Source organism: Coregonus lavaretus (genome assembly GCF_964263955.1).
Source record: "Coregonus lavaretus genome assembly, chromosome: 11".
In the NCBI taxonomy this organism is placed as follows: domain Eukaryota; kingdom Metazoa; phylum Chordata; class Actinopteri; order Salmoniformes; family Salmonidae; genus Coregonus; species Coregonus lavaretus.
In genome coordinates this window covers 8,642,274-8,669,720 of record NC_139998.1, presented here as the reverse complement: position 1 = coordinate 8,669,720, position 27,447 = coordinate 8,642,274, and the positions used below count along the sequence as shown (strand labels likewise).

The 27,447-nt window shown below is 43.1% G+C and overlaps 1 protein-coding gene across 1 annotated transcript; it reads right to left on the bottom strand.

Moving 5' to 3' along the window:
* Positions 1–124: 124 nt before the first annotated feature.
* LOC311137012 (C-Jun-amino-terminal kinase-interacting protein 1-like) lies at positions 125–26,597 on the bottom strand (the record flags this gene model as incomplete). The annotated part of the gene is made up of 12 exons (XM_084171339.1): positions 125–1,505; positions 1,667–1,765; positions 2,254–2,324; positions 3,197–3,307; positions 3,508–3,611; positions 3,979–4,145; positions 14,817–14,892; positions 15,254–16,300; positions 20,058–20,151; positions 23,980–24,330; positions 25,591–25,702; positions 26,485–26,597. The coding sequence occupies 12 exons, from the start codon at positions 26,595–26,597 to the stop codon at positions 1,433–1,435; spliced, it is 2,418 nt and encodes an 805-aa protein (XP_084027465.1). The 3' UTR covers positions 125–1,432.
* Between the last annotated feature and the right edge of the window lie 850 nt (positions 26,598–27,447).

Below are 27,447 nucleotides of genomic sequence, written 5' to 3'. Positions count from 1 at the left end.
CCCCGTGGGAATCGAACCCACAACCCTGGCGTTGCAAGCGCCATGCTCTACCAACTGAGCTACACGGGACTACCTCTTAGAGGATTGTTTTGAGATGCAATCATCAAGGGAAATACAAATCATACATTTCAGAGAGGATGTAAACACCTTCACATTTAATGACAAGAATTAACATCCTGTGGTTTTTTCTCTACATGGTTTTGTTTGACATTGATATCATGCAATACACACCAGGTTTGATCAATCTTTCTGTAGGACATTTCATTTACAAACAGCATATTTATATTGTACAGGTATTACATCTGTCCCACAGTGCCAGGAGAACCATCGGAAATAAAAAGGAAATGCATAATGTATACAGTAATCACAATAATGAGAAAATAGGCACTACTTGTGGGTTTAACACATGATTTCCGAACACGTGCCTTCTGGGTGGCTTTTAAAGTGGAAAGACCACAGTGATTCCAAGATCATATTTATTAAAATATTTTCCTTATACAATTTGGGGCAAAAATATTGTTTCCAAGTTACAGTAAGATTAAGGGCTCTATTAAATCAGATCCACTTTGGCCGAAATCCGCATAGCAGTAGTTTTGGCGGTGTCAGAGGTGGAATTACGTTAGAGTTGTCAAATCCACAAGCGACTCCTGGCATTATACTGAAAGCGGACATTGCCATTGGCTGCACGGGTCACATTAAGAGAAAAATAAAAGTGAATTAACCTTTTTGGTATTGGCAGATAGGATGACAGGCCAGGTCAGAGTTCATTTTAACAAAGAGCTCATAGGTGAGAATGATGAACTTCATTTAAAGCCTGTTATGATGTGATGGGGACCATTAATCCATTAATACACTTTCCCACCCAACATACATACTAACTGATTCTGAAATCAAACACAGTGTGATTCTAAAAACAGTCCAGGGACATACAGACAGATTGAAATCACTGCCTCTCTGTCTTCCTCTGTACAAAGACAAGGTTTCCAGGTGACTTGATATAGTGATCTCATATAATTTGGAATTACTCGTATAGCCACATATATAGAAACATATTCTATCTTGATATTGAGTGTGATATTGAATTAGATCTGTAATCTGTAACTACTTTTGGGATTTTCTGGACTGTAGTGCCCGTCCTTACATTTGGCTACACCCTTTACATTTAACAGTAGTGTACTTTTGGCCAATGACCTTTTTTTAAGGAAGATACATGTATGTTCTTTTGGATAGGATTGGTAATGCTTTAGTTTAGGTATTTCTGTAGACATGTTTGTGCAGTGGAAACATGACCGTGAATAGAAAGCCGCACCAAGTAGATCTGTGTGACAGATCAATATTACTAAAAGCGTTTACCATTCAATGCAGTAATCCACCATGCAAGTTGTTTCATCATGACACAACATTGGAGAAATGTACTATAGAGAGAAGATAGCTACTCAATGAAGATGTCCTCTGTTGGGCATGAGTAGCCCACTGTTTCCTTGTAGTACAGTTGGAAGGCTTTCCTGTAGGCAGGAACAACAAAAGGGGGGTTAGGTACAAATAGTCAGTAGTAGTTTGTGAATAGAACGATTTGTTGTTATAAGCAGTATGCTGTACATATTCATTAGCATATTTGGATAGTAAGAAGAGATGATTGGCAGAGAGGAAATGTTTGAGAGCTTACCCAACAGACTCAGCCAGAGGCATCATGGAGTCGTCCGACGTAAAGACATGGCAAGCAAACCTCTGGTGATCAGGATGTTTGGTGATAAATCCAAAATACCTGGTATCAATGGGAGAGACAAGGTACAACATGCTCCAGATACAGTAGTTGCTACTTGCTAGTCTTTCTGCCCTTGAGATACAGCTCTTTAAGATTTATGTAGTTTTATGTTTTGTTAAATAAGCTGCCCAATGGGCACAGATGTCAGTTCAACATCTAGTTTTGATTTACATTTGGTTGAGTTGTCAACAAACGTGAATTCAACATGGAATCGACAAAGAATGTCACCATGTCACTGGATCTAGGTTAAAAGTTGGGTGAAAAATATGAAATTCCCTTACATTGATGACTGTGCAAATCCAATCAGTTTTCCACATTGATTCAACGTCATCACATTATTTGTTGTTGTTGAAATGACATGGAAACAAAGTTGATTCAGCCTGTTTTTGCCCAGTGGGTGAGGTGGCCATCAATCTGATTTTGTATTTATAGGTCTGTAAGCTTGGAGTTGAATGACTTCCTTAGTTTAGTATGTGTCATTTACTCACTTGTTATGCTTTGGGTGACAGCCGCAAAAGGAGATGTTCTTAAGCTGAAAAAGGTGAAAGCACTTATCCCCCTGTGAAAATATACATAGAGATGAGAGATATTCACGGTGAGTTCCTGCACTAGCATGTGATGTCATATAATTAGAAAGAGTACTTCTAGAATGTGCTAATTCTATTTATATGGGTACAGTGGCTGTTGGGCCTGAGTGAATGCATCATACTAGTGCAGCCTGGGTTCCAGTCTGTTTCTGCTCATGTTTGGCATGGCAATTCAATAAAGAGTTGTCAAGAGAGCAGAAACAGACTGATACTCAGGCCACACCACACCTCAGTAAGAACAGAACATAATATTAGGCTCAGACACTATGGTCTGTGTCTGAGAGTTTACTCATACAGTAAGCCAGTCCGATGGGACACACTGGTGGTACCACGAGTGAGGAGGATTAAAAAGTCTTAAGACTGAGTGGTCATTATGCAACAGGGGTTATGTCACCGACCACAGGACCATAGTATCCCACACAAGTCCTCACGAGGGCAATGTCCACCCTGATAAATGACTGCTGCTTTCCACCCAAGACTGTTTTGAAAAGGTCTAGTCATACTTAACCTTGTTTTGAACCTTGTTTGAACCCTGTTTTGAAAAGGTGTAGTCATACTGTAGTTTCCATACCTACAGAAATACTCCAGAATTGTATTTTCCAATGTATGACTAATGTATGAATGAATAATGTATGACTACAAATGACTTATAGGATTAACTTTGGTCTGACTGGAAAATTCCATATCACAACATGTATGTAGCTAATCCAAATGAAAACTGTGTATATACACGGGCCTTGAACACTGATGCATAAACCAATAACAGTGAGGCATTGTGAACAAAGATATCAGTATTAGCACAGTTATAGAATAAGGACATTTTAGTGTATAAGAGAGGACATACTCTTTCCGAGGTCCTACATTCATCTTGCACAATGATTTTCACCCCCTTCATGTTGATTTCCAGAATACATGCAGAGGGAGGCTGCATGGTCATCCGTCGGTTGTTAGCAATCTGTTGACGAAAACAATAGCATAGCTTGATTGTTTACATGTGCACGTTTTAACTCAGCAAATCCATTCTCAGACTTTGCTTTAAGTACAATAGGCTGCCAAATCACATTCTGTCTGCATTGTTCTTCTGATTGAGGATTGTGAAATGATAGTGTAGATTACAAACCCCAACACACCACCAGGGGGGGGTTGATACTGTACCTTTTGCATAGCAGCACAAAGCACGTCGTTGCCTTTGTGGTAGGGTACGTTAACAGAACCCAGGAACTTCACTCGGAACCTGTCTACCCAGTCATCTTTGTTATCTAATGGAGATAGGGCAAGGGCAAAGACACACTTATAGTTCTATTTGTCCGCATATTATTCAGTAGAGGTTCATTCAGAGCCAAATCAGGCTATTTAAAGATCCTATCCAGTTTGTGCTCTCTTGCCAAAATGCCAACTCCTATGGGCAAACATGTTCGGCATGACAATAAGGGACAAAGAGTTGGCAAGAGAGCAAAGACTTGCACACTGGCTAATTAATTTAATGCATTTCATAGAACGTCTATATTGATCCTATAACCAAACACTGATGCCCAAAGTGTATTGATGGCAGTACCTTTGCTGTGTTCAAAGCCTGTCTAATGGATTAAATAAACCATCACAAACAATATAAACCATATTTGACACCTTTGCTGGGTTCCTGGGTGACCTTGGCAGCGTAGTAGGCAGGGAAGATGCCGCTGGCCCCAGTCCTCATGTTGTAGGCCTTACACCATAGATCATCAGCCTGAGCCTCCATCAGCAGGGGGTCATCCACCTCTAGCTCCAGCTCATCGCCATGTCGAGGGACAAACCTGTTAATCACACAGACAGCATGGTTAATTACATTGACATTTTAGTCATTTAGCAGACACTCTTATCCAGAGCAACTTACAGTTAGTGAGTGCATACATTTTTTTCCCCCATACATGATTCCATATGTGTTATTTCATAGTTTTGATGTCTTCACTATAATTCCACAATGTAGAAAATAGCAAAAATACAGAAAAATCCCTGAATGAGTAGGTGTGTCCAAACCTTTGACAGGTACTGTATATATATATATTTTTATGGCACACGAGACACCGGTCTTATTTGCCCCCATCTCAGTCAACTAATCCATTGCGGAGGCCGCGGGGGATGGCACAGTCCAAGAAGGGGAGTGTGGCTGCACAACGCACTTCTCTCTCCAGAATTCCCATTACATATATCACCAGTAGTACATTCACCGTTAATTCCTAATCTACATTGTTTGTTTTGTTACGGTAATGTCTTAATGCGTTCAACATATTATTACTCCAGTCTTTTACTGTCTTCATTGTCGGAGTGGACACGTTTGCAGAGCGCACAACCTATGCTACACTTGTGAGAAACAAGTTTTGGTTTATTTCATTCCATTTACGAGTTTTGTAAATTTAGTCATTGTCATTTGTTTGGAGCACTTCTGTCAATGTTGAGGATCTGATAGTATTTCTGATTGGCTTAATGCACCACCACTAATGAGCTGTGGAGCTTCTCAAATGAATGTTTTCTTCACCTCAAACAGCAACCAAATGAAGTATGTTTTTATATCCATTGAGAATGACAATAATTCCTCAGTGCATTCAGAAAGTATTTAGACCCCTTGACTTTTTCCACTTTGTTACATTACAGCCTTATTCTAAAATGGGTTAAATAGTTTTTCCCTCCCTCATCAATCTACACACAATACCCCATAATGTCAAAGCGTTTTTGCAAATGTATTAAAAATAAACTGAAATATCACATTTACATAAGTATTCAGACCCTTTACTCAGTACTTTGTTGAAGCACCTTTGGCAGCGATTACAATAAAATGTATTTACAAAGTTGTTTTTACATTATCTTGCTAATGAGGTGTTAATCACACTGTCAGACCACTATGATGTTATGTTTGATATTTATCCATCTAATGAATCTCTAATGTGTTTGTCAGCACCAGAAGGAGGACCCTGGGTAAGACCGCTTTAAGCATTTATAAATATTTATACCACAGCATTGTTGAGTACTCGTTTCTGATTGGCTAGAAGTGCATTCTAGGGCTTAATGCACGCCCGAGAAGCCTGTGTTTGGAGGATATTTTGGCACGGTATTGTTAGGCCCGAGCAGTGTTGCCAACTTAGCGACTTTGTCGCTATATTTAGCGAGTATTCATACCCTTCTAGCGACACATTTTCTAAAAATCGACTAGTGACAAATCTAGCAACCTTTTCTGGTGTTATTGGAGACTTTTGGAGACTCTGACGTGAAAGCACGTATCGTTCTTACTCTTCTCAACGAGCAGCGGGTGCTGCCGTGGGCCCCACCTCCGTCCCAAAGCACTCACAGGCGGCCCAGTCCTCGCGCAGCAGTCCCTCCCAGCTGCAGTCAGAGCAGGAGATGTTCACCCCTCCGCGTCTAGACTGCAAATGAATCGCGCATGCAGGAAGCCGCCGCTGGCTGATCCCGCCCTGGCTTACATTCAGGGCGGGTTGTAAATGTAAAATGTTCTTTGTCTAAAATAAATCACTGCATTTGACTCACACAGCCTCAGTCACTTACTCACCTCGTCCACTGTGTGTGTGCCTCTATGTGACATAAGCTAAACATCTAGCTAGCTAGCTCATCATGTCTCAGTCTAAACTGTACACTCAAAAATACAGAAAGGAGTGGGAATCCAACCCTGAATTCAAAGGCTGGTTGAAGCCGTTTATTGGAGATGATACACGGGCATACTGCCTGTATTGTAAGGCTGATTTCTACGCCAAACTTAGTGATGTAAAAAAGCACATGACAACTCAAAAGGCAAAGCCTTATAACAGTTCTACCCAAAACAAGCTGCCATTTATGGTTTAAAAAATTGACTCTGCAAAAAAGGCTGAGGCTACCATGGCATTAGTTATCGCTGAACACTGTTCCATGCTGGCATGTGATCACATTGGAGAAGCATGTAGAGCTGCTTTCTCAGACTCCACTGCTGCTACCCACTTCAAAATGCACAGAAATGATTAATGGTGTTCTAGCACCATACTTTCTGAAAAAGTTGGTCGCAGATGTGGGTGACCAGCGTTTCCGCCTCCTCCTCGATGAGTCCACGGATGTAAGTGTTTCTAAGTACCTGGGGGTTGTGATAAGGTACTTTAGTGACACCAAGCAGACAATTGTATCAACATTTCTGGGGCTTGTTGAGTTGGAGGGAGGAGATGCCAAATCTATAGCCCGTGATGTTGTGGCTTTCCTCGAGAAGTGTTGTCTTAAAAAAGAGAAACTCCTGGGGATATGGACTGACAATGCTTATGTTATGACGGGGATTAACAATGGGGTCCATAAGGTGCTGAAGGAGGAGTATAGCCTCAAAGATCTGATTCTTATTCGCTGTGTGTGCCACTCTCTGCAGCTTGCTGTAAGTCATGGTTCCAATGACACCATCCCCCGTAGTGTGGAGTACTTGGTACGAGAGACTAATAACTGGTTTTCAGTGTCTCCAAAGTGCAGGGAGGCCTACAAGGCCATATTTGAGACCATCAACAGTGGGGAGAAACCTTTACAGATAACCAAGGTGTGTGCCACACATTGGCTCTCCATTGAACCCGCAGTTTCACACATTTTGGACCAGTGGGAGGAGCTTAGGCTGCATTCCACAGTCACCAAGTCCAGTGAACACTGCTACATGGCTTAGGTTTTATACTCCATGTACAGTGATCCTCAAAACATATTGTATCTGACTTTTTTTGAAGTCAGTGCTGGGTGAGGTACAGTTGGCCATCAAGGCTTTTGAGGGAGAGCAAGTAGATCCTCTTAAGCTACTTGACAGCTTGGTTAGCCTGATCAAGTCTGTGAGCAGCAGGGTGCTGAATCCACTGGCAAATGTTGATGTACTCAAAGGGCCAATAGATGGATACATCAGTCCCAAACCGTACCTTGGTTACCTTTTTGAGTCAAAGGCAGCTGAGCTCCACCTTGCGCCTGAGGATGAAAACAATGTCCGAAAGTGGTGTGTAGCCTATGAGTTGAGGGTGAGACTGCCGGACAACACCGAAGCATTGCAGTACATGTCAGTTTTCAATGTGGAGGAAACTCTAAAGCACAATAAGAGCCCTGGAGAAATAGAAAAAATAGCCAAGCTCCTTGGCTACTCCCCTGCAGAGATAGACAAGATTGTCCAGCAATGGCGTGCCATCCATCTTAGTAAATGGAATGAGACAAAAAACGCTTCTGGAGTGAGATTTGGAAGTTCAGGGATGCAGCTGATATCAACCCGTTTCAAGAACTTGCCATGGCAGCTGTGTCTGTGTTGTCCTTGCCACACTCGAATGCTGAAGTCGAGAGAGTATTCAGCCAGATGAGTGTGGTAAAAAGCAAACTTAGAAATCGGATGTCCTTGCAGACCCTTAACTCCATCCTGTACATTCGATATGGACTGAAGCTGTCTGGTGAGGCTTGCTATGAGCACCAGCTGCCTGATAATGTTTTGCAGCTTTTTTGGCACATCAGCTGCTTACTCATTTAAGTCAGCTCCCTCAGTTGCTGAACCTGCCATAGAGAGCCTTGACCAAAATGATGATGACCCACTCTTTCTGTGAGTCAGCACAGCCTGTGTGTGTGTAGAAGGGGGTCTGGAAAAAACAAACAATTAACCTGAATTAGGGCCAGACTAGTTACCATCATTTTCTCACATTGCCATTGACAGTTTTTTCTATTCTCTCTTTTTGGTCCATTTAGATTGTTAATGTAGATTGTATATAAAAAAATTGTTGAAATGTTATGGTTAAAAATGTTCATGTTTTACTGTGACTTGTTGTAGGCTCCTAAGTGGACCAGAAGGTTAAAAACCAAACTTAAGCAAAAAAAAAAAAAAAAAAAAAAAAAAATGAAGTAACTCCACCAGAGTAGAGTGTCTCTTTTGGGTCACTTTTGCCGGTCCCAAGCCCGGATAAAGGAGGAGGGTTGGAATTGTGACATAAAAAAAACAAGAATCGACAGAAGAAAGTTCATTTGTAGTTCTAAACATATTTAGGGTGTTTTTTACTCACTTTTTGTCTCTCCCACGATGTTATTCCTCTCTCCTACAGCGTCCATCACAATTACATGCACATGGCCAATTATGCAAATTAGGCGATGATGTCATTTAGCGACTTCTAGCGACTTTTAGGACAGCCAATAGCTACTTTCCTTACTGAGGAGTTGGCAACACTGGGCCCGAGACGAAGTCATTATAATCCTTTTATACCACAGCATTGTTGAATACTCTTTATGATTGGCTAGAAGGGCATTATAGAATGGACATTAAAACCAGATAATGAGACAGTTGGAAAAGATATTGGGACACCTTGCAATCATGACACAATAAGTGCCTATACATGCAGACCGTCCTTGCTACAAAGTTACGAAATGCTAAACCAACAACCACACAAACCGAAATTGGATACATTGTAAAAACGTAGCTAGCTAGCATTGATTTGTTTTTGCAGAGACTTCTTTTTTTGGATCATCTCATGACCTAATGTGGTGAGTGATAAACATTAATTTCTCTGGTCCCGGCTACTGTTGCAGTCATGATGCAAGTGGCGCTATGCTGTCAAATCCTCCCAAGTTTCTAGTTTGACCAGCTATTTTCAGCAACTGATATTTGTATAATTCGGTTGTCATATTGGCAGGTTTGCTAGCTTCTAGCTTAGTGTTTGATATGCAATCCGATCTCCATGTAATGAACAGTGTCGAGTGTCCTGACGAGAAGGCAAACTTTTCTAGCTATGCCAGGCAAAATCGGGCATTATCAGCTCATGGATGTATCCGAATGTCAATAGAAAACAGCTACTTTGCTGTTATTCTGGCTGCAGAGGTCATGACTGTGTTAGCCGTAGCTAGCTGGCTAGCTAGCAAGCAAGGGATAAGAATGTTGGTCTGGGCTCTGGCTGGGCCACTCAAGGACATTCAGGGACTTGTCCCGAAGCCACTCCTGCGTTGTCTTGGCTGTGAGCTTAGGGTCGTCGTCCTGTTGTTAGGTGAACCTTCGCCCCAGTCTGAGGTCCTTAGAGGTCTGGAGCAGGTTTTCATCAAGGATCTCTATGTACTTTGCTCCGTTCATCTTTCTCTCGATCCTGACTAGTCTCCCAGTACCTGCCGCTGAAAAACATCCCCACAGCATGATGCTGCCACCACCATGCTTCACTGTAGGGATGGTGCCAGGTTTCTTCCAGTTGTGACGCTTGGCATTCAGGTCAAAGAGTTCAATCTTGGTTTCATCAGACCAGAAAATCTTATTTCTCATGGTCTGAGAGTCCTTTAGTTGCCTTTTGGCAAACTCCAAGCGGGCTGTCATGTGCCTTTTACTGAGGAGTGGCTTCCGTCTGTCCACTACCATAAAGGCCTGATTGGTGGAGTGCTGCAGAGATGGTTGTCCTTCTGGAAGGTTCTCCCATCTCCACAGAAGAACTCTGGAGCTCTTTCAGAGTGACCATCGGGTTCTTGGTCACCTCCCTGACCAAGGCCCTTCTCCCCCGACTTCTCAGTTTGGCCAGGCGGCTAGCTCTAGGAAGAGTCTTGATGGTTCCAAACTTCTTCCATTTAAGAATGTTGGAGGCCACTGTGTTCTTGGGGAACTTCAATGCTGCAGATATTTTTTGGTACTTTTCCCCAGATCTGTGCCTCGACACAATCATGTCTCGGAGCTCTATGGACAATTCCTCCGACCTCATGGCTTGGTTTTTGCTCTGACATGCACTGTCAACTGTGGGACCTTATATAGACAGTTGTGTGCCTTTCCAAATCATGTCCAATCAATTGAATGTACCACAGGCGGACTCCAATCAAGTTGTAGGAACATCTCAAGGATGATCAATGGAAACAGGATGCACCTGAGCTCCATTTCGAGTTTCATAGCAAAGGGTCTGAATATTTATGTAAATAAGGTATTTTATTATTTTATAAATTTGCAAAAATGTCTAAAAACCTGTTTTCTCTTTGTCATTATGGGGTATTGTGTGTAGATTGATGAGGAAAAACATGTATTTAATCAATTTTAGAATGAGGCTGTAACGTAACAAAATGTGGAAAAAGTCAAGGGGTCTGAATACTTTCCGAATGCACTGTAGTATTGTTTTCTTTGGCAACTGTGGTATAAGCAGGATAAACAGCTTAAACAAACGCAAGGACGTAAACTTTGCTGTTATTCTGGCTGCAGAGGTAGTGACTGTGTAGACGTAGCTAGTTGGCTAGCTAGCAGCAAGCAAGGGATAAGAACGTTGCCACTGACCCAGTTGTTTGTTCTTTATGTTCCGTTGCCATGCTCAGTGGCAACGTTCTTATCTCTTGCTTGCTGCTAGCTACGTCTACATAGTCACGACCTCTGCAGCCAGAACAACAACAAAGGTTATTCAGTTGCGTTTGTTTAAGCTTTTGATCCCACTTATACTACAGTTGCCAAAGAAAACAATACTATAAGCACACATTTACCGGTAGGAATAAAATGTTTTAGTTTATATTTTCATTTATATAAGCAAATTCATACTTTCTCATCTTTTGGTAGCTAGCTAGAAAAGCAACCCAGTCGTTCGTTCTTTATGTTCAGTTGCCATGCTCGCTGGCAACATTCTTATCCCTTGCTTGCTAGCTAGCCAGCTAGCTACGGCTAACACAGTCACGACCTCTGCAGCCAGAATAACAGCAAAGTAGCTGTTTTCTATTGACATTCATTTGGTACATCAATAACAAAGAGCTGATAATGCCCGATTCTGCCTGGCAAAGCAAGAAAAATGTGCCTTCTTGTCAGGACACTCGACACTGTTCATTACGAGGAGATCTCATGGCATATCAAACACTAGGCTAGAAGCTAGCTAAATAGTTTGTTGCTAGCAAACCTGCCAATATGACAACCAAATTAAAAAATATCAGTTGCTGAAAACAGCTGGTCAAACTAGAAACGTGGGAGTTTTTGACAGCATAGCGCCACTTGCGTCATGACTATAAAGGACCAGGATTCATGTTCATCACTCAACACGTTAGGTCATCAGATGCTCCAAAAAGATATGTCTCTGCAAAAACAAATCAATGCTAGCTAGCTAGCTACGTTTTTTCCTCGTTGGACCAGCGTTTACATTGTATCCAATTTCATGTTTGTGTGGTTGTTGGTTTAGAGTTCTATAACTTTGTAGCAAGTACGGTCTGCATGTGTAGGCGCCTATTGCGTTATGATTGCAAATTGTCCCGATATCTTTTCCAACTGTTCCGTTATCGGGTTTCAATGTCCATTCTTGAATGCTCTTCTAACCAATCAGAAACTTGTATTCATCAACGCTGTGGTATAAATATATACTGTACCAGTCAAAGGTTTGGACACACCTACTCATTCCAGGGTTTTTCTTTACTATTTTCTACATTGTAGAATAATAGAAGACATCAAAACGATGAAATAACACATATGGAATCATGTAGTAACCAAGAAAGTGTTAAACAAATGAAAATATATGTTGTATTTGAGATTTTTCAAAGTAGCCACCCTTTGCCTTGATGTCACCTGGAATGCATTTCAATTAACAGGTATGCCTTGTTAAAAGTTAATTTGTGGAATTTCTTTCCTTCTTAATGCGTTTGAGCCAATCAGTTGTGTTGTGACAAGGTAGGGGTGGTATATAGAAGATAGCCCTATTTGGTAAAAGACCAAGTCCATACAGTGGCTTGCGAAAGTATTCACCCCCCTTGGCATTTTTCCTATTTTGTTGCCTTACAACATGGAATTAAAATTGATTTTTGGGGGGTTTGTATCATTTGATTTACACAACATGCCTACCACTTTGAAGATGCAAAATATTTTTTTCTTGTGTAACAAGCAAGAAATAAGACCAAAAAAACAGAAAGCTTGAGTGTGCATAACTATTCCTTCAATTCTGACCAGTTTCCCAGTCCCTGCCGATGAAAAACATCCCCACAGCATGATGCTGCCACCACCATGCTTCACTGTGGGGATGGTGTTCTCGGGGTGATGAGAGGTGTTGGGTTTGCGCCAGACATAGCGTTTTCCTTGATGACAAAAAGCTCAATTTTAGTCTCATCTGACCAGAGTACCTTCTTCCATATTTTTGGGGAGTCTCCCACATGCCTTTTGGCGAACACCAAACGTGTTTGCTAAGTTTTTTCTTTAAGCAATGGCTTTTTCTGGCCACTCATCCGTAAAGCCCAGCTCTGTGGAGTGTACTGCTAAAAAGTGGTCCTATGGGCAGATACTCCAATCTCCGCTGTGGAGCTTTGCAGCTCCTTCAGGGTTATCTTTGGTCTCTTTGTTGTCTCTCTGATTAACTCCCTCCTTGCCTGGTCCATATGTTTTGGTGGGCGGCCCTCTCTTGGCAGGTATGTTGTGGTGCCATATTCTTTCCATTTTATAATAATGGATTTAATGGTGCTCCGTGGGATGTTCAAAGTTTGGGATATTTTTTTATAACCCAACAATGATCTGTACTTCTCCACAACTTTGTCCCTGACCAGTTTGGAGAGCTCCTTTGTCTTCATGGTGCCGCTTGCTTGGTGGTGCCCCTTGCTTAGTGGTGTTGCAGACTCTGGGGCCTTTCAGAACAGGTGTATATATACTGAGATCATGTGACATATTATGTGACACTTAGATTGCACACAGGTCGATTTCATTTAACTAATTTTGTGACTTCTGAAGGTAATTGGTTGCACCAGATCTTATTTAGGGGCTTCATAGCAAAGGGGGTGAATACATATGCACGCACCACTTTACTTTATTTATTTTGTAGAATTTCTTGAAACAAGTTATTCTTTTCATTTCACTTCACCAATTTGGACTATTTTGTGTATGTCCATTACATGAAATACAAATAAAAATCCATTTAAATTACAGGTTGTAATGCAACAAAATAGGAAAAACACCAAGGGGAGTGAATACTTTTGCAAGGCACTGTATTATGGCAAGAACTGCTCAAATAAGCAAAGAGAAATGACAGTCCATCATTACTTTAAGACATGAAGGTCAATCAATCCGGAAAATATCAAGAACTTTGAAAGCTTCTTCAAACGCAGTCACAAAAACCATCAAGCGCTATGATGAAACTGGCTCTCATGAGGACAGCCACAGGAAAGGAAGACCCAGAGTTACCTCTGCTGCAGAGGATAAGTTCATTAGAGTTAACTGCACCTCAGATTGCAGCCCAAATAAATTCTTCACAGAGTTCAAGTAACAGACATCTTAACATCAACTGTTCAGAGGAGACAGCATGAATCAGGCCTTCATGGTCGAATTGCTGCAAAGAAACCACTACTAAAGGACACCAATAATAAGAAGAGACTTGTTTGGGCCAAGAAACACGAGCAATGGACATAAGACCGGAGGAAATCTGTCCTTTGGTCTGATGAGTCCAAATTTGAGATTTTTGGTTCCAATCCGCGTGTCTTTGTGAGACACACAGTAGGTGAACGGATGATCTACGCATGTGTGGTTCCCACCGTGAAGCATGGAGGAGGAGGTGTGATGGTGTTGGGGTGCTTTGCTGGTGACACTGTCTGTGATTTATTTAGAATTAAAAGGCACACTTAACCAGCATGGCTACCACAGCATTCTGCAGCGATACGCCATCTCATCTGGTTTGCGCTTAGTGGGACTATCATTTGTTTTTCAACAGGACAATGACCCAAAACACACCTCCAGGCTGTGTAAGGGCTATTTGATCGAGGAGAGTGATGGAGTCCTGCATCAGATGACCTGGTCTCCACAGTCACCCGACCTCAACCCAATTGAGATGGTTTGGGATGAGTTGGACCGCAGAGTGAAGGAAAAGCAGCCAACAAGTGCTCAGCATATGTGGGAACTCCTTCAAGACTGTTGGAAAAGCATTCCTCATGAAGCTGGTTGAGAGAATGCCAAGAGTGTGCAAAGCTGTCATCAAGGCAAAGGGTGAATACTTTGAATAATCTAAAATCTAAAATATAGTTTGATTTGTTTAACACATTTTTGGTTACTACATGATTCCATATGTGTTATTTCATAGTTTTGATGTCTTCACTATTATTCTACAATGTAGAAAATAGTAAAAATAAAGAAAAATCCTTGATTGAGTAGGTGTGTCCAAACTTTTGACTGGTACTGTATATATTTTTGTCATTTAGCAGATGCTCTTATCCAAAATGACTTGCAGGAGCAATTACGGTTAAGTGCCTTGCTCAAGGGCACAGACAGATTTTTCACCTAGTCAGATTGGGGATTCAAACCAGCAAACTTTTGGTTACTGGCCCAATGCTCTTAACCACTAGGCTACCTGCCGTTGCTCTATGCCCTCTCTGGCAAATAATGCAACTTCGTGGAAAGTTAGTTCCACTCCGCTAACGTGTCATGGAACACACCTTCCACATCATACATTCTTTTCCATAGAACGCTCCTCGTTGATTATCCCTTACGTATAACCCATTTATAATGGCTTATTCATTAGTTTTTATATGAACCAAGTTTTTATAAAGAGTAAAACCATACAATGTCTCACCTGAACACAGCTCTGTGGCTCTGCTCCTTCTCTACTCCATCTAACGCACAGGAGAACAGGCCAAAGGACTCCGCACCTGGAGGACACGAGGCAGTAGGGGAGCTTTAGGTCATTGTGATAAAAATGAGATAAAGTGTCAAAACAAGAGTACTATACAGGAGTAACTCTGCTGACTTTGGTGTCTTTAAATCATGTTAAATAGGGCGTTCTAACTTTTGTAATTCCTTTGAAGTAAGAAAGTAAGTTCAGCTCTTTGTCTTCAGAAATATAAACATGGTTTCAATGAAATTTGCAATACAATTGAGTAATAGCATAATCCTGAGCAAGGTCTGCCTCGAAAAAAAAGGGTAATTCGTCCAAAGAGACTTCATGGTGTAATCAAGGTATAAAATATACATTTAAAAAAGGATGGCAGCAGCCGGTAACAAAAAACTCACCAGAGGAGTGTAAATGTCTGTTCACAAACACATTGCGGAACTTGCGTGTTCGAGGTCCCCCGCTAACCCCTGCCTCTGACGACGAAGAAGCCCTCGACAGACGTGATGACTCTTTCCTTTCTCTCTTCAGCTCGCTGCGATCCACCTCATATTCCTCCTCCTCGTTGGCTGACTCATACACCGTCTCTGTGTCGCTTTCATCACTGTAGCTCCGGTAGCACTGCTTCAAGCTCACCAGATCTAACTTGGCGTGCTCGTCCACCACTAGGGTGTATTTAACAGAGTCATAGGAGAGGCCTGCGTGTGCAGTCCGCAGGGCCCCCAACCCCCCCAACCCCACCGACTCACCCTTAGAGCTAGACTTAGAGCCCCTGTGCCATAACCCCCTGTCCTGGTCCCCTCCCTCACTGTCAGATGGCCTAAAGCATGAGGAGATGGAGAATGAACGTGGAGGAGGTGCAGGGGGGTGCAGGTAGACCTCGTCCTCCTCGCTGATGGAGGGGTTTGTTCGGTCAGGTAGGGCGGTGTTTGGGTACGCTGGGGGTCCCTCCGCGTCGGAGCTGATTGACATGCGATTGCCCTCGCTGCTCTGAGACAGGAACGGACGGTCAGAGTCTGGACGGTCAGTGTCTGGGTTTTTCTGGTGTACCGGGGTCAGGTAGATCTCCTCCGTGGCTTCTGGCTGGCACTCCTCCTCACGGCAGCACCCCCGCCCTTGCCCCTGTCCTCCTCGCCCCCTGCTCCCATCCCTATCCCTGTCCCCATCCACAGCTTTGTCTCTCATACTGCCTGCTTTCGGCTTTGCTGCTGTAGTCTGGTTGTGTGGAGCAGCGGAGGACTTCTTATCCCGCTGCTTTGCGTCACGCTGCCTGCCCCGTGATACTGCAGCTCCGTGTGAGATGAACGTGGAGTAGTCCTTGCTGTATGCCTTGACTGCCTTCTCTGGTCCTGTCCCTCTTTGTTGGGGTTGTTTGGCCACAGAGGCATCGCTGTGCTGCTGGACTTTACACTCATCGTTCACCTGCTTATTAGTGGGTGTCAGATCGCCTTTAACACAGACAAACAAACAAAACAACAACACAAGCAAAAACAAAAGATTATTCATTAGGCTACAAACTGCAGAGTGAAGGATTATAAGGGATATAGCTACAGTAACAGTAGCCATTGTTGAGTTTCCTGGCCAACATGTTCTTATCGTATGTATCATACTGAAGTATGAGAACAAAGAAGACGTTGGGCTTTTAATGTTTTCTATTTCTTGAACATTTTAAGGATTATGACTGAGTGTTCATGTAACGGTCTAGGCCCAATCACCTTATGAAGGGATTAGCGGATTGGAGTTGAATAAAATACTGTACTGTAGCATTGACATTGGTAGCAATATGTGCAATTACTTTGTGCCCATTGACACAAATTAAATAAAAATGTCTAGAAACAATCCACTGAAAGGTATAATTTCCTAAATGCTTCCACTTCTGCGAACAGAAACTTTGCTACTTTGTTTAAAGTTAATGTTGGTATTACTCACAAGAAAGTACTGTATACATGTACAGTTGAAGTCGGAAGTTTACATACACTTAGGTTGGAGTCATTAAAACTCGTTTTTCAACCAATCCACAAATTTCTTCTTAACAAACTATAGTTTTGGCAAGTCGGTTAGGACATCTACAGTAAGGGAAAAAAGTATTTGATCCCCTGCTGATTTTGTACATTTGCCCACTGACAAAGAAATGATCAGTCTATAATTTTAATGGTAGGTTTATTTGAACAGTGAGAGACAGAATAACAACAACAAAATCCAGAAAAACGCATGTCAAAAATGTTATAAATTGATTTGCATTTTAATGAGGGAAATAAGTATTTGACCCCCTCTCAATCAGAAAGATTTCTGGCTCCCAGGTGTCTTTTATACAGGTAACGAGCTGAGATTAGGAGCACACTCTTAAAGGGAGTGCTCCTAATCTCAGTTTGTTACCTGTATAAAAGACACCTGTCCACAGAAGCAATCAATCAATCAGATTCCAAACTCTCCACCGTGGCCAAAACCAAAGAGCTCTCCAAGGATGTCAGGGACAAGATTGTCGACCTACACAAGGCTGGAATGGGCTACAAGACCATCGCCAAGCAGCTTGGTGAGAAGGTGACAACAGTTGGTGCGATTATTCGCAAATGGAAGAAACACAAAAGAACTGTCAATCTCCCTCGGCCTGGGCCTCCATGCAAGATCTCACCTCGTGGAGTTGTAATGATCATGAGAATGGTGAGGAATCAGCCCAGAACTACATGGGAGGATCTTGTCAATGATCTCAAGGCAGCTGGGACCATAGTCACCAAGAAAACAATTGGTAACACACTACGCCGTGAAGGACTGAAATCCTGCAGCGCCCGCAAGGTCCCCCTGCTCAAGAAAGCACATATACATGCCCGTCTGAAGTTTGCCAATGAACATCTGAATGATTCAGAGGAGAACTGGGTGAAAGTGTTGTGGTCAGATGAGACCAAAATCGAGCACTTTGGCATCAACTCAACTCGCCGTGTTTGGAGGAGGGGGAATGCTGCCTATGACCCCAAGAACACCATCCCCACCGTCAAACATGGAGGTGGAAACATTATGCTTTGGGGGTGTTTTTCTGCTAAGGGGACAGGACAACTTCACCGCATCAAAGGGACGATGGATGGGGCCACCCAATCTTGGGTGAGAACCCCCTTCCCTCAGCCAGGGCATTGAAAATGGGTCGTGGATGGGTATTCCAGCATGACAATGACCCAAAACACACGGCCAAGGCAACAAAGGAGTGGCTCAAGAAGAAGCACATTAAGGTCCTGGAGTGGCCTAGCCAGTCTCCAGATCTTAATCTCATAGAAAATCTGTGGAGGGAGCTGAAGGTTTGAGTTGCCAAACGTCAGCCTTGAAACCTTAATGACTTGGAGAAGATCTGCAAAGAGGAGTGGGACAAAATCCCTCCTGAGATGTGTGCAAACCTGGTGGCCAGCTACAAGAAACGTCTGACCTCTGTGATTGCCAACAAGGGTTTTGCCACCAAGTACTAAGTCATGTTTTGCAGAGGGGTCAAATACTTATTTCCCTCATTAAAATGCTAATCAATTTATAACATTTTTGACATGCATTTTTCTGGATTTTTTTGTTGTTATTCTGTCTCTCACTATTCAAATAAACCTATCATTAAAATTATAGACTGATCATTTCTTTGTCAGTGGGAAAACATACAAAATAATCAGGGAATCAAATGCTTTTTTCCCTCACTGTACTTTGTGCATGACACGTAATTTTTCCAACAATTGTTTACAGACAGATTATTTCACTTATAATTCACTGTATCACAATTCCAGTGGGTCAGAAGTTTACATACGCTTAGTTGACTGTGCCTTTAAACAGCTTGGAAAATTCCAGAAAATGATGTCATGGCTTTAGAAGCTTCTGATAGGCTAATTGACATCATTTGAGTCAATTGGAGGTGTACCTGTGGATGTATTTCAAGGCCTACCTTCAAACTCAGTGCCTCTTTGCTTGACATCATGGGAAAATCAAAAGAAATCAGCCAAGACCTCAGAAATAAAATTGTAGACCTCCACAAGTCTGGTTCATCCTTGGGAGCAATTTCCAAATGCCTGAAGGTATCACGTTCATCTGTACAAACAATAGTATGCAAGTATAAACACCATGGGACCACGCAGCCGTCATACCGCTCAGGAAGGAGACGCGTTCTGTCTCCTAGAGATGAACGTACTTTGGTGAGAAAAGTGGAAATCAATCCCAGAACAACCGGAAAGGACCTTGTGAAGATGCTGGAGGAAACAGGTACACAGGTATCTATATCCACAGTAAAACGAGTCCTATATCGACATAACCTGAAAGGCCGCTCAGCAAGGAAGAAGCCACTGCTCCAAAACTGCCATAAAAAAGACAGACTATGGTTTGCAACTGCACATGGGGACAAAGATCGTACTTTTTGGAGAAATGTCCTCTGGTCTGATGAAACCAAAATAGAACTGTTTGGCCATAATGACCAACGTTATGTTTGGAGGAAAAAGGGGGCACTTGCAAGCCGAAGAACACTATCCCAACCGTGAAGCACGGGGGTGGCAGCATCATGGTGTGGGGGTGCTTTGCTGCAGGACAGACTGGTGCACTTCACAAAATAGATGGCATCATGAGGAAGGAAGATTATGTGGATATATTGAAGCAAGACATCAGTCAAGAAGTTAAAGCTTGGTCGCAAATGGGTCTTCCAAATGGACAATGACCCCAAGCATACTTCCAAAGTTGTGGCAAAATGGCTTAAGGACAGTATTGGAGTGGCCATCACAAAGCCCTGACCTCAACTCTATAGAAAATGTGTGGGCAGAACTGAAAAAGTGTGTGCGAGCAAGGAGGACTACACATCTGACTCAGTTACACCAGCTCTGTCAGGAGGAATGGGCCAAAATTCACCCAACTTATTTTGGGAAGCTTGTGGACAGCTACCCGAAACGTTTGACCCAAGTTAAACAAGTTAAAGGCAATGCTACCAAATACTAATTGAGTGTATGTAAACTTCTGACCCACTGGGAATGTGATGAAAGATATAAAAGCTGAAATAAATAATTCTCTCTACTATTATTCTGACATTTCACATTCTTAAAATAAAGTGGTGATCCTAACTGACCTAAGACAGGGCATTTTTACTAGGATTAAATGTCAGGAATTGTGAAAAAACTGAGTTTAAATATATTTGGCTAAGGTGTATGTAAACTTCCGACTTCAACTGTATATGGTTTAAACAAGTCAATATCCCATTCTCACCTGTTATGTGGGGGGAGGAGGAGTTTGAGTTTGACAGATTCTCCTTCCATGTGTCCTTCTTTCCAAATGAGTTGTTGTTAATTGTATCCTTGTCCTACAATGATATTACAGACAGAGAGAGAGGGAAAGATGGAATGATAGAGAGACAGAAAGAGAGAGGAGAGAAAGATAGTTGGATTGAACTTTTATTTGATAAACATTACACACACTCACACACACACACACACACACACACAGGAGTGGCTGTTAAAAAGCATGAGTGGTTGTTCTGCCTAAGGAGACGGCTGTTCTCTATTCTCTGTTATTACTACACAGCCCAGCCCAGTCAGTCCACAGCTCTTTTCTAGCCAAACAGTTCTATGATCAATGACTTGTCTTAGCTGTCAATCACATCTACCCAGTCCTAGCCTCTGTTCCAGGCTTCCTGCAGCCGAGTGATGAACAAGGCTTTGGAGTACGGTAACACGAGACCACAGCCATCTAAATATATGGCTCCGGCTTGGGGCGAGACTCACCAAGCCCTGATGACATCATCTCACACACCATCACAATCTGATCCGGCTGCGTGGAAGAGGAATCAGGAGATGAAGACTGTTACACTACACAGCAGCACACCGTCATAGAGACCATTCACAGTGACGATGCTGACAGTCGTGATGCAGCTTCTGCCGGGCACTGGGACTGGCTCTGTTACCATGGTTACCGTGGCCCAGAAGTGGAGGAGAAACTGTGTGTAGGTGTGTGTATGTTTCTTTGGTGTGTCGGGTTTGTGTTGATAGAACGGTTTGATGTTGAAATGCTCCAAGTTCTATTCATGAAATGAAAAAAAGACATTTTGGAATTCATGGAACTGACTGATTATCAAGACCGTGTTATCCTTTTGGTAGCTGTTATCCCTTTGGTAGAAGTCTTCAGGTCTCAGGCAAGGTAAATCATTACGTAGCTTTACAAACTTTGGTACACTACACCCTCCCCCCTTGGCCTCATGTCCTCAGTAACCAACCCCAGCAACTGATAACCATCCACTGTGTAATCTGACACCACCATAACCAAGTTAGCCCACTGAGCTACAGTCATATTGCTCTGAGAGATTCAGGTCCCCTCAGGTCTCAGGCAACATGGCACCGGTGTAGTTTAGAGTAGTATCATCATGTCTAATAGCCCTATTGTCAGATCAGTGAAGTGGCTATGGCTTATCAAATGTTCAGCCCAAATAAACAACTGTGATGACTGTAATGATAATTGAACTGTCTTGTGCTGTATAAGCTGCATTGGCCACATACGTACGTACGTGTGTGTGTGGCCAATGCAGCTTACGTATGTACTCAAACACACACGCATGCACGCAAACGCACACACACACACGGCTCAACAACAGCGTGATGTAACCAGTTGGGACACGTAGTGACGGCAACAGCCATGGTGACATATGGTTGGCAGATGTTGTTCACAATCAAAACAAATCAGGTTTTTAGTCTAAACAAAGGGGCTAAAGTTTCTAAGTAATCGTTCACCTTGATCACATTATAAACCTGAGAGGGTGTAGTATACTGTAGAGCAGGGCTCTACAACCCTGTTCCTGGAGAGCTAGCCTCCTGTTGGTTTTCACTCCACCCCAGTTGTTACTAACCTGATTCAGCTTATCAACCAGCTAATTATTACTAGAATCAGGGGTGCTAGACTAGGGTTGGAGCGAAAACCTACAGAAACAGGGTTGGAGAGCCCTGCTATAGTCACTTGATCTGGAGGGGGATGTAATCTCAAGGACTGTGAAAATAGGCAGTGAACACCATCATTCAGATAGCCTGGTCCCAGATCGGATTGTGCTGCCTTGCTACAGCACAAACAGATCTGGGACCAGGCTATCTGAATCAAGCTTTCACTACCTGTTTCCCTAGTCCTTGAGATCAGCTCCTTCGGGATCAAGTGTCTCTGTCATTGTACCAGGCTACCACTCAGACAGAGTAGGAGTGAGACATAAAACATGGTTAGCCTAATCCTCCCCAACACAGCGTGACATCACGAGCAGCAGCAGGGCTCTGAGGTCAGGCCGTGTCGTGGTGCCATACACAGAGACGTTAGTCACGTGACCAGGTCTGACAGGGCCAGAATTAGGAATTACACCGCCTGGAGAGGAAAACATCCTGGGCCTCCCTCTATCCTCTCCAGGCCACACCCGGGTTCAAAATAATACTTTGAAAATCTTACAAATACTTTTAGCATTTGCTTTAGTCTGCCTAGAGTGCCAGATGGACGGGGTCTGAGTCTGAAGTGGATGTGATGTTAGGTTATTTGATGGGAAGGAACCCTGAGACAGGGTAAGGATGAACCAGTCGTGTAGCAGGTTGTTATCAAAACCTACATCTGCCATGCACCTTATCCTGCTTTTCCTGATCTTCTTTGAATTTAATCACTCAGAAGTCTGTCATAAAGACATTGTGATCATCATTCATGGATGTCCTCGTGAAACAGATTTTCTGAAACATTTTCTTTTTAGCATGTTAATGTTTTGGTTATAACTGATTATAACTGGTCATAACTGATTATTACTGGTTTCAAACAGTTATACCTGATTTTAATTAGTTATAACTGATTATAACTGAAAAGTGGTGGGGTTGTTTTGGGTGGGTTCATATATCATACATACAGTACATACACACTGGACATACATAACAATAATCCTACTAATGGCTTAGGTTAAATTATTAAACCATCAAACATTCAAACTTCAATCTGCACTCTACTACTAGAGACTGTACAGCACTCGGTCGTGCTGAGCATTGTGGGCAATTACTAAGATCATTCCAAGTCTCCTCCAGAGAAATGACAGCCCTCTCCTCGTCGTACACTTCTTCAATGAAGATAGGTCTGAAGCTCACTGGACTACATCAAAGCATCCAAGCAATATTAAACCATTTTAGTCACGATAAATACTAGCCTACAAAATATAATTCTGGCAAGAGGTCTATTTTGAGGGAAAGATCAAAGATGTTTTTATAAAGATCAACATGAGATGCAATGGATGAAAGATGAGTGAACAGATCCTCACCCCTTCAGTCATTCTACATAGGATTGTCATTGTAAACTGCCCTATCCTTGGACTGACACTGACGGACTCTGACCTATCCTTTCCATTGCTATCCCTGGTGAGCAGAGCACACCCTTCCTTCCCTGTCTGATGCCATTCAGCTGATGGGGAAGCTGAACAGACTCACAGAAGGACGTGCTATTTACAGACAGCAAAGACCAAGGACAGCAGGCAAACGGAGCACATGCTACAAACAGTCGTAAACATGGGCTCTGTCGAGGGAGAAAGAGCACATTCATTATCACATGAATGAAAATGTCCTCTACTGTTACAATGCTTCGATTGAGAATCACAACAGTCCCAGCATTCAGATTTTCTGGTATACAGTGGCTACAAATGTGAAATGAAAATATTTTCATTTAACGACATTAACAAAGACACACTGTAGACATATTGCTTACATTACATTAAAGGATCTCTGTATTAATATTGGTGCCTGGGTAAGGTATGCTGCCTCGATACAGACACCATTCTATACAGATTCAATTCTATCTGATCTCCCATTAATTATTTAAACCAAACAGATGATCTGTAATCACAGAGGAGAAAATAAGCAGGATCTGTACTGTAAATTGGTGCTGGGTGTAAGCGACCAGCTTCTATACAGCTCTTACACAGATCCCTTCCTATCGAATCGTATATTTCAAACAAACATAATGATCTATGATACAGTATGTGATCTGCCTGTCATCACAGGGGAGATTAAGCAGCAGCCCCTCTAACGCCTCTATTCAGATTCCATTCTATTCTGTATCTAATCCAACATTATATGAACCAAACAGATGATCTGAGGATGTCGTGTCACCACAGAGGGTAGAAATAAACAGTCCCCACCTGAGTCCTGGGAGGATGAGGAGGCTGAGGCTGCACCTGTGGAAACAGCGCTAGGGTGGTGGGTCTCTTGGGCCTGTACGTATCCATAGTGACCGGATGTTCCGCAGATTCTAATTCTATCACATTGGGCTGTTTCTGTCTTACAGGAGTTAGAACGACGGCCCCTCTCTCTTCCTGGTTGAGCCTGTGGTCGTCGTGGGAACCATGGATCAGGCCCCAGTGCTCCTCTTCCTCCTGGATCTCCTCCTCAGCATCGATCAGGTCCAAGTGGAGCATCTCCGCCTGCACTTCCCTAAACCCCCGCCCGTCTGCTTTCCCCGCTTGGCTACTGGCTGGCCACGTCACATGGTCCTGGGAAGAGCCAGGCAGCAGCGTTGCAGCAGAGAGAGCGAAAGAGAGAGATAATAATTCAGTGAGGTGGAGGGGGGGGGGAGAGAGAGAGAGAGAGAGAGAGAGAGAGAGAGAGAGAGAGAGAGAGAGAGAGAGAGAGAGAGAGAGAGAGAGAGAGAAAGAAGGATTCAGTGAGGAGGAGAGCAGAGGGAGGGAGGCAGAGAAAGCGAGAACAAGAGCGAGTGGAGAGAGAAAAGGATTCAGTGAGGAGAAAAGGAATGGAGGGGGAGAGGAAGAGAGCAGAGACGGAGCCAGTCAATCACGGCCTGGCAATGACATCAGCAGCCTGAGCCTGTGGCTCTTTCTCTGCTCATGCTCACTGTAATGCCATTCTAATACAATCATACTGTAGTAGGATAAACCTCCCTGAAAACAAACACAGGCAAAGCCAGGCTACTGTTCTGTGAAGTATACAACAGCAATGTGTAACACCCTTACCGTCTTTACACGTCAAATCTAAAGATAATGTTAATACTGAATCATTTCTTTAACCACAAAATATTAAAACCTACTGTACATAAATGGCATCTTACAAATACTACAACCTTCCCCTAAGCTAATGTATGGTGTGACGTCTCCATTTGACTGATACTAAAAATGCAGTTCACCCTACTAGCTAGTGTAGTAGAATATCTGCAGGGCTAAAGGCTGAGGCCAGTGACATGATGGCCAGGCTTTAATGATGTGTGGCATGTTAGGTCTACTTGGCTCTGGACCACATGTGTACCAGGACAATCCCCGCCTGCAGTCATTAATCTGATTAGTGACTTTGGACTACTAACTCTGGATTCTACTTCTGCTTTTGCTGTGGCTACTATCTCATAGTCACAGCCCCAAAATAACAGCAAGCATACAATGGAAGCAACATTTATCTCAATATCTCAACATTCTACTATTAATATTCATATTATGAAAACTAGACTGCAGCATAGTGAAGTCAGTATTGTGGGAGAAGGGAGGAGTTAGTTGAGGGAAACTAGTGTAGAGGAGCTTACTTGGTCATCCAGGTTGTTGTAGTTGAGGCTGGCACCACACTGTGTGTACCAGACCTGGGTTCATATACTATTCGAAATAATTTCAACTACTTGATTTGTGCTTGATTGAGCTTGCCTGGCTTAATGGACCAATAGAAAAGTCGCAAAACTGCAATCCGAGCCCATTTGACACTTTCAAACTGTATTTGAACCCAGGTCTGGTGTGAGTACATGTAGATTAGTTTACCTGAGAGTCAAGGTCGTCGTAGTTAAGGCTGGCTCCAGCCTCATCAGTGATCTCTGTGACCTGAGAAAGGTCCTCGTCCTCAAACTCCTCCAGGCTGATGTCATGGATCAGCCTGAAGACACACAACACACATTGCGTCACACCACACTACAGAAAACAAACCATGTCATCACTCAACATCAATGAGAGCTGAGGACACTGTTTTACATACATCAATGAGAGAGTAAACACAGGCGTGTTGCTCTCTGCAGACAAACGACTTAGTCACACTTTCACCTTAGTGAGGTACTGCTTGATACTCCGGATGTCAGGTGGCAGGTGTACAACCATCTGTGCTGATATTATAAAGCTCTAAACCCTATAATAAAAGGCTTGCATTGGGGTTTGCATGAAGGCCCGAGAGAGACAGGAAAAAGTGTGGTCTCTATGTCTTACATTAGCATACTGTACGTCACTGCCAAGAAGTCTAGACCTTTATGGCAAATTAAAGCTTGTCCGGTAAACAAAAGGCCACTGGTTTATGTGCTGTTTCTTTGATAATCTCTCACAGATTTCACGCCGTAACACATAATCTAAATAAGGCATCTAAATAAGGCTGTATCACATTCTGGCTTCTGCTGGTACCCTGTTAGTATCAATTTCAGAGGGATCTTCTATAAGAATATGCACACTGCCCAGCGTATGTTTACCCCAGGTAAAGGCCTATAACCCAGCCTGGGTCATATTCATTAGGCACCAAACAGAAGAAAACGGACTGAAACAGGGATTGAACCAACTGAAGTAGTCCAATAATAAAACACTTGTTTTAGTTATCCATTGAAAAACATTTTGTTAATTTTTGCCCTAATGAATACGACCCTGGTTTAACTCTAAAGTATATAAATACTACTGTACCATTTCTCCCACTGGTCCTCCATCCACTTCTCTCCATTCTCTCCATCCTCCTCCTCCCTCCAATTCTCCCCCTCCTCGTTGGACTCCATTTGCAGACTGAAGTAGAGCAACATCGGCTGGGCAGGGCAGGCAGAGGGACCAGGAACTGATCGATTCAACAGGCAATTACAGCACTTCCCCTTTTCAACAGAGCATCATTCACAATCCTGACTCTTCACTCTCCATGCGCTCTGGCCCAGACATCAGCAACAACACCTCCACCACACCACTGATAGAGAGGGACCCTGAAGATCAAGCCTGCTTCTTTTCCTTTTCCCCACACACAGCATAGAGCTCTCGTCTCCTCTCTGTGTATTTGTGTTTCCCCTCTGGTCCAAAATAATGACTGGAGGAGAATGGGAGGATGGGGGTGGTGCAGGCTGTTGGTGGACAGTAAAGAGACTGGAGATTGGGGGACTCAATCACCCGCTTAAGCCCCAGCCCATCAGCCCTGGCTGGGTAGGTTCTTCTCCTGTAAGGCCCTGCCTCCTGTATGATGGACGGCTTGAATTGATGCAGCTCTACTCAGGTTGCCTGGCTCCTCCGCAGGCCAGGCAGCCATATACAGGGAGGGCTGAGGGAAGGGAAGTGGTGACTGCTAGGGTCAATGAAGCTGCTGCTGCTGAAAGAGAGACTTCTTCCCTTTTATCCCTGATCTGAGGAGGGAGGATTTGGAAGGTCCCTGGCCCTGCTTACAACATCATGGCTTCCATTGTGTTGTTGTGTAGGTTGGTTCTCATGCCATGGAATGACCCACACCCTCTTCTCCACGCTCTGAACAAACTGTGACGTGATGTGTGAGCCGGTGCAGCAGAGTAAATTAACAGCTTACGTATGTCCGGGGTATAATTTTTAAAATGGCGGGGGGAGGGCAAGTGGGCTAAGCAGTCATTACAGTATTAACTCTAATGTGATTTGCTGTCC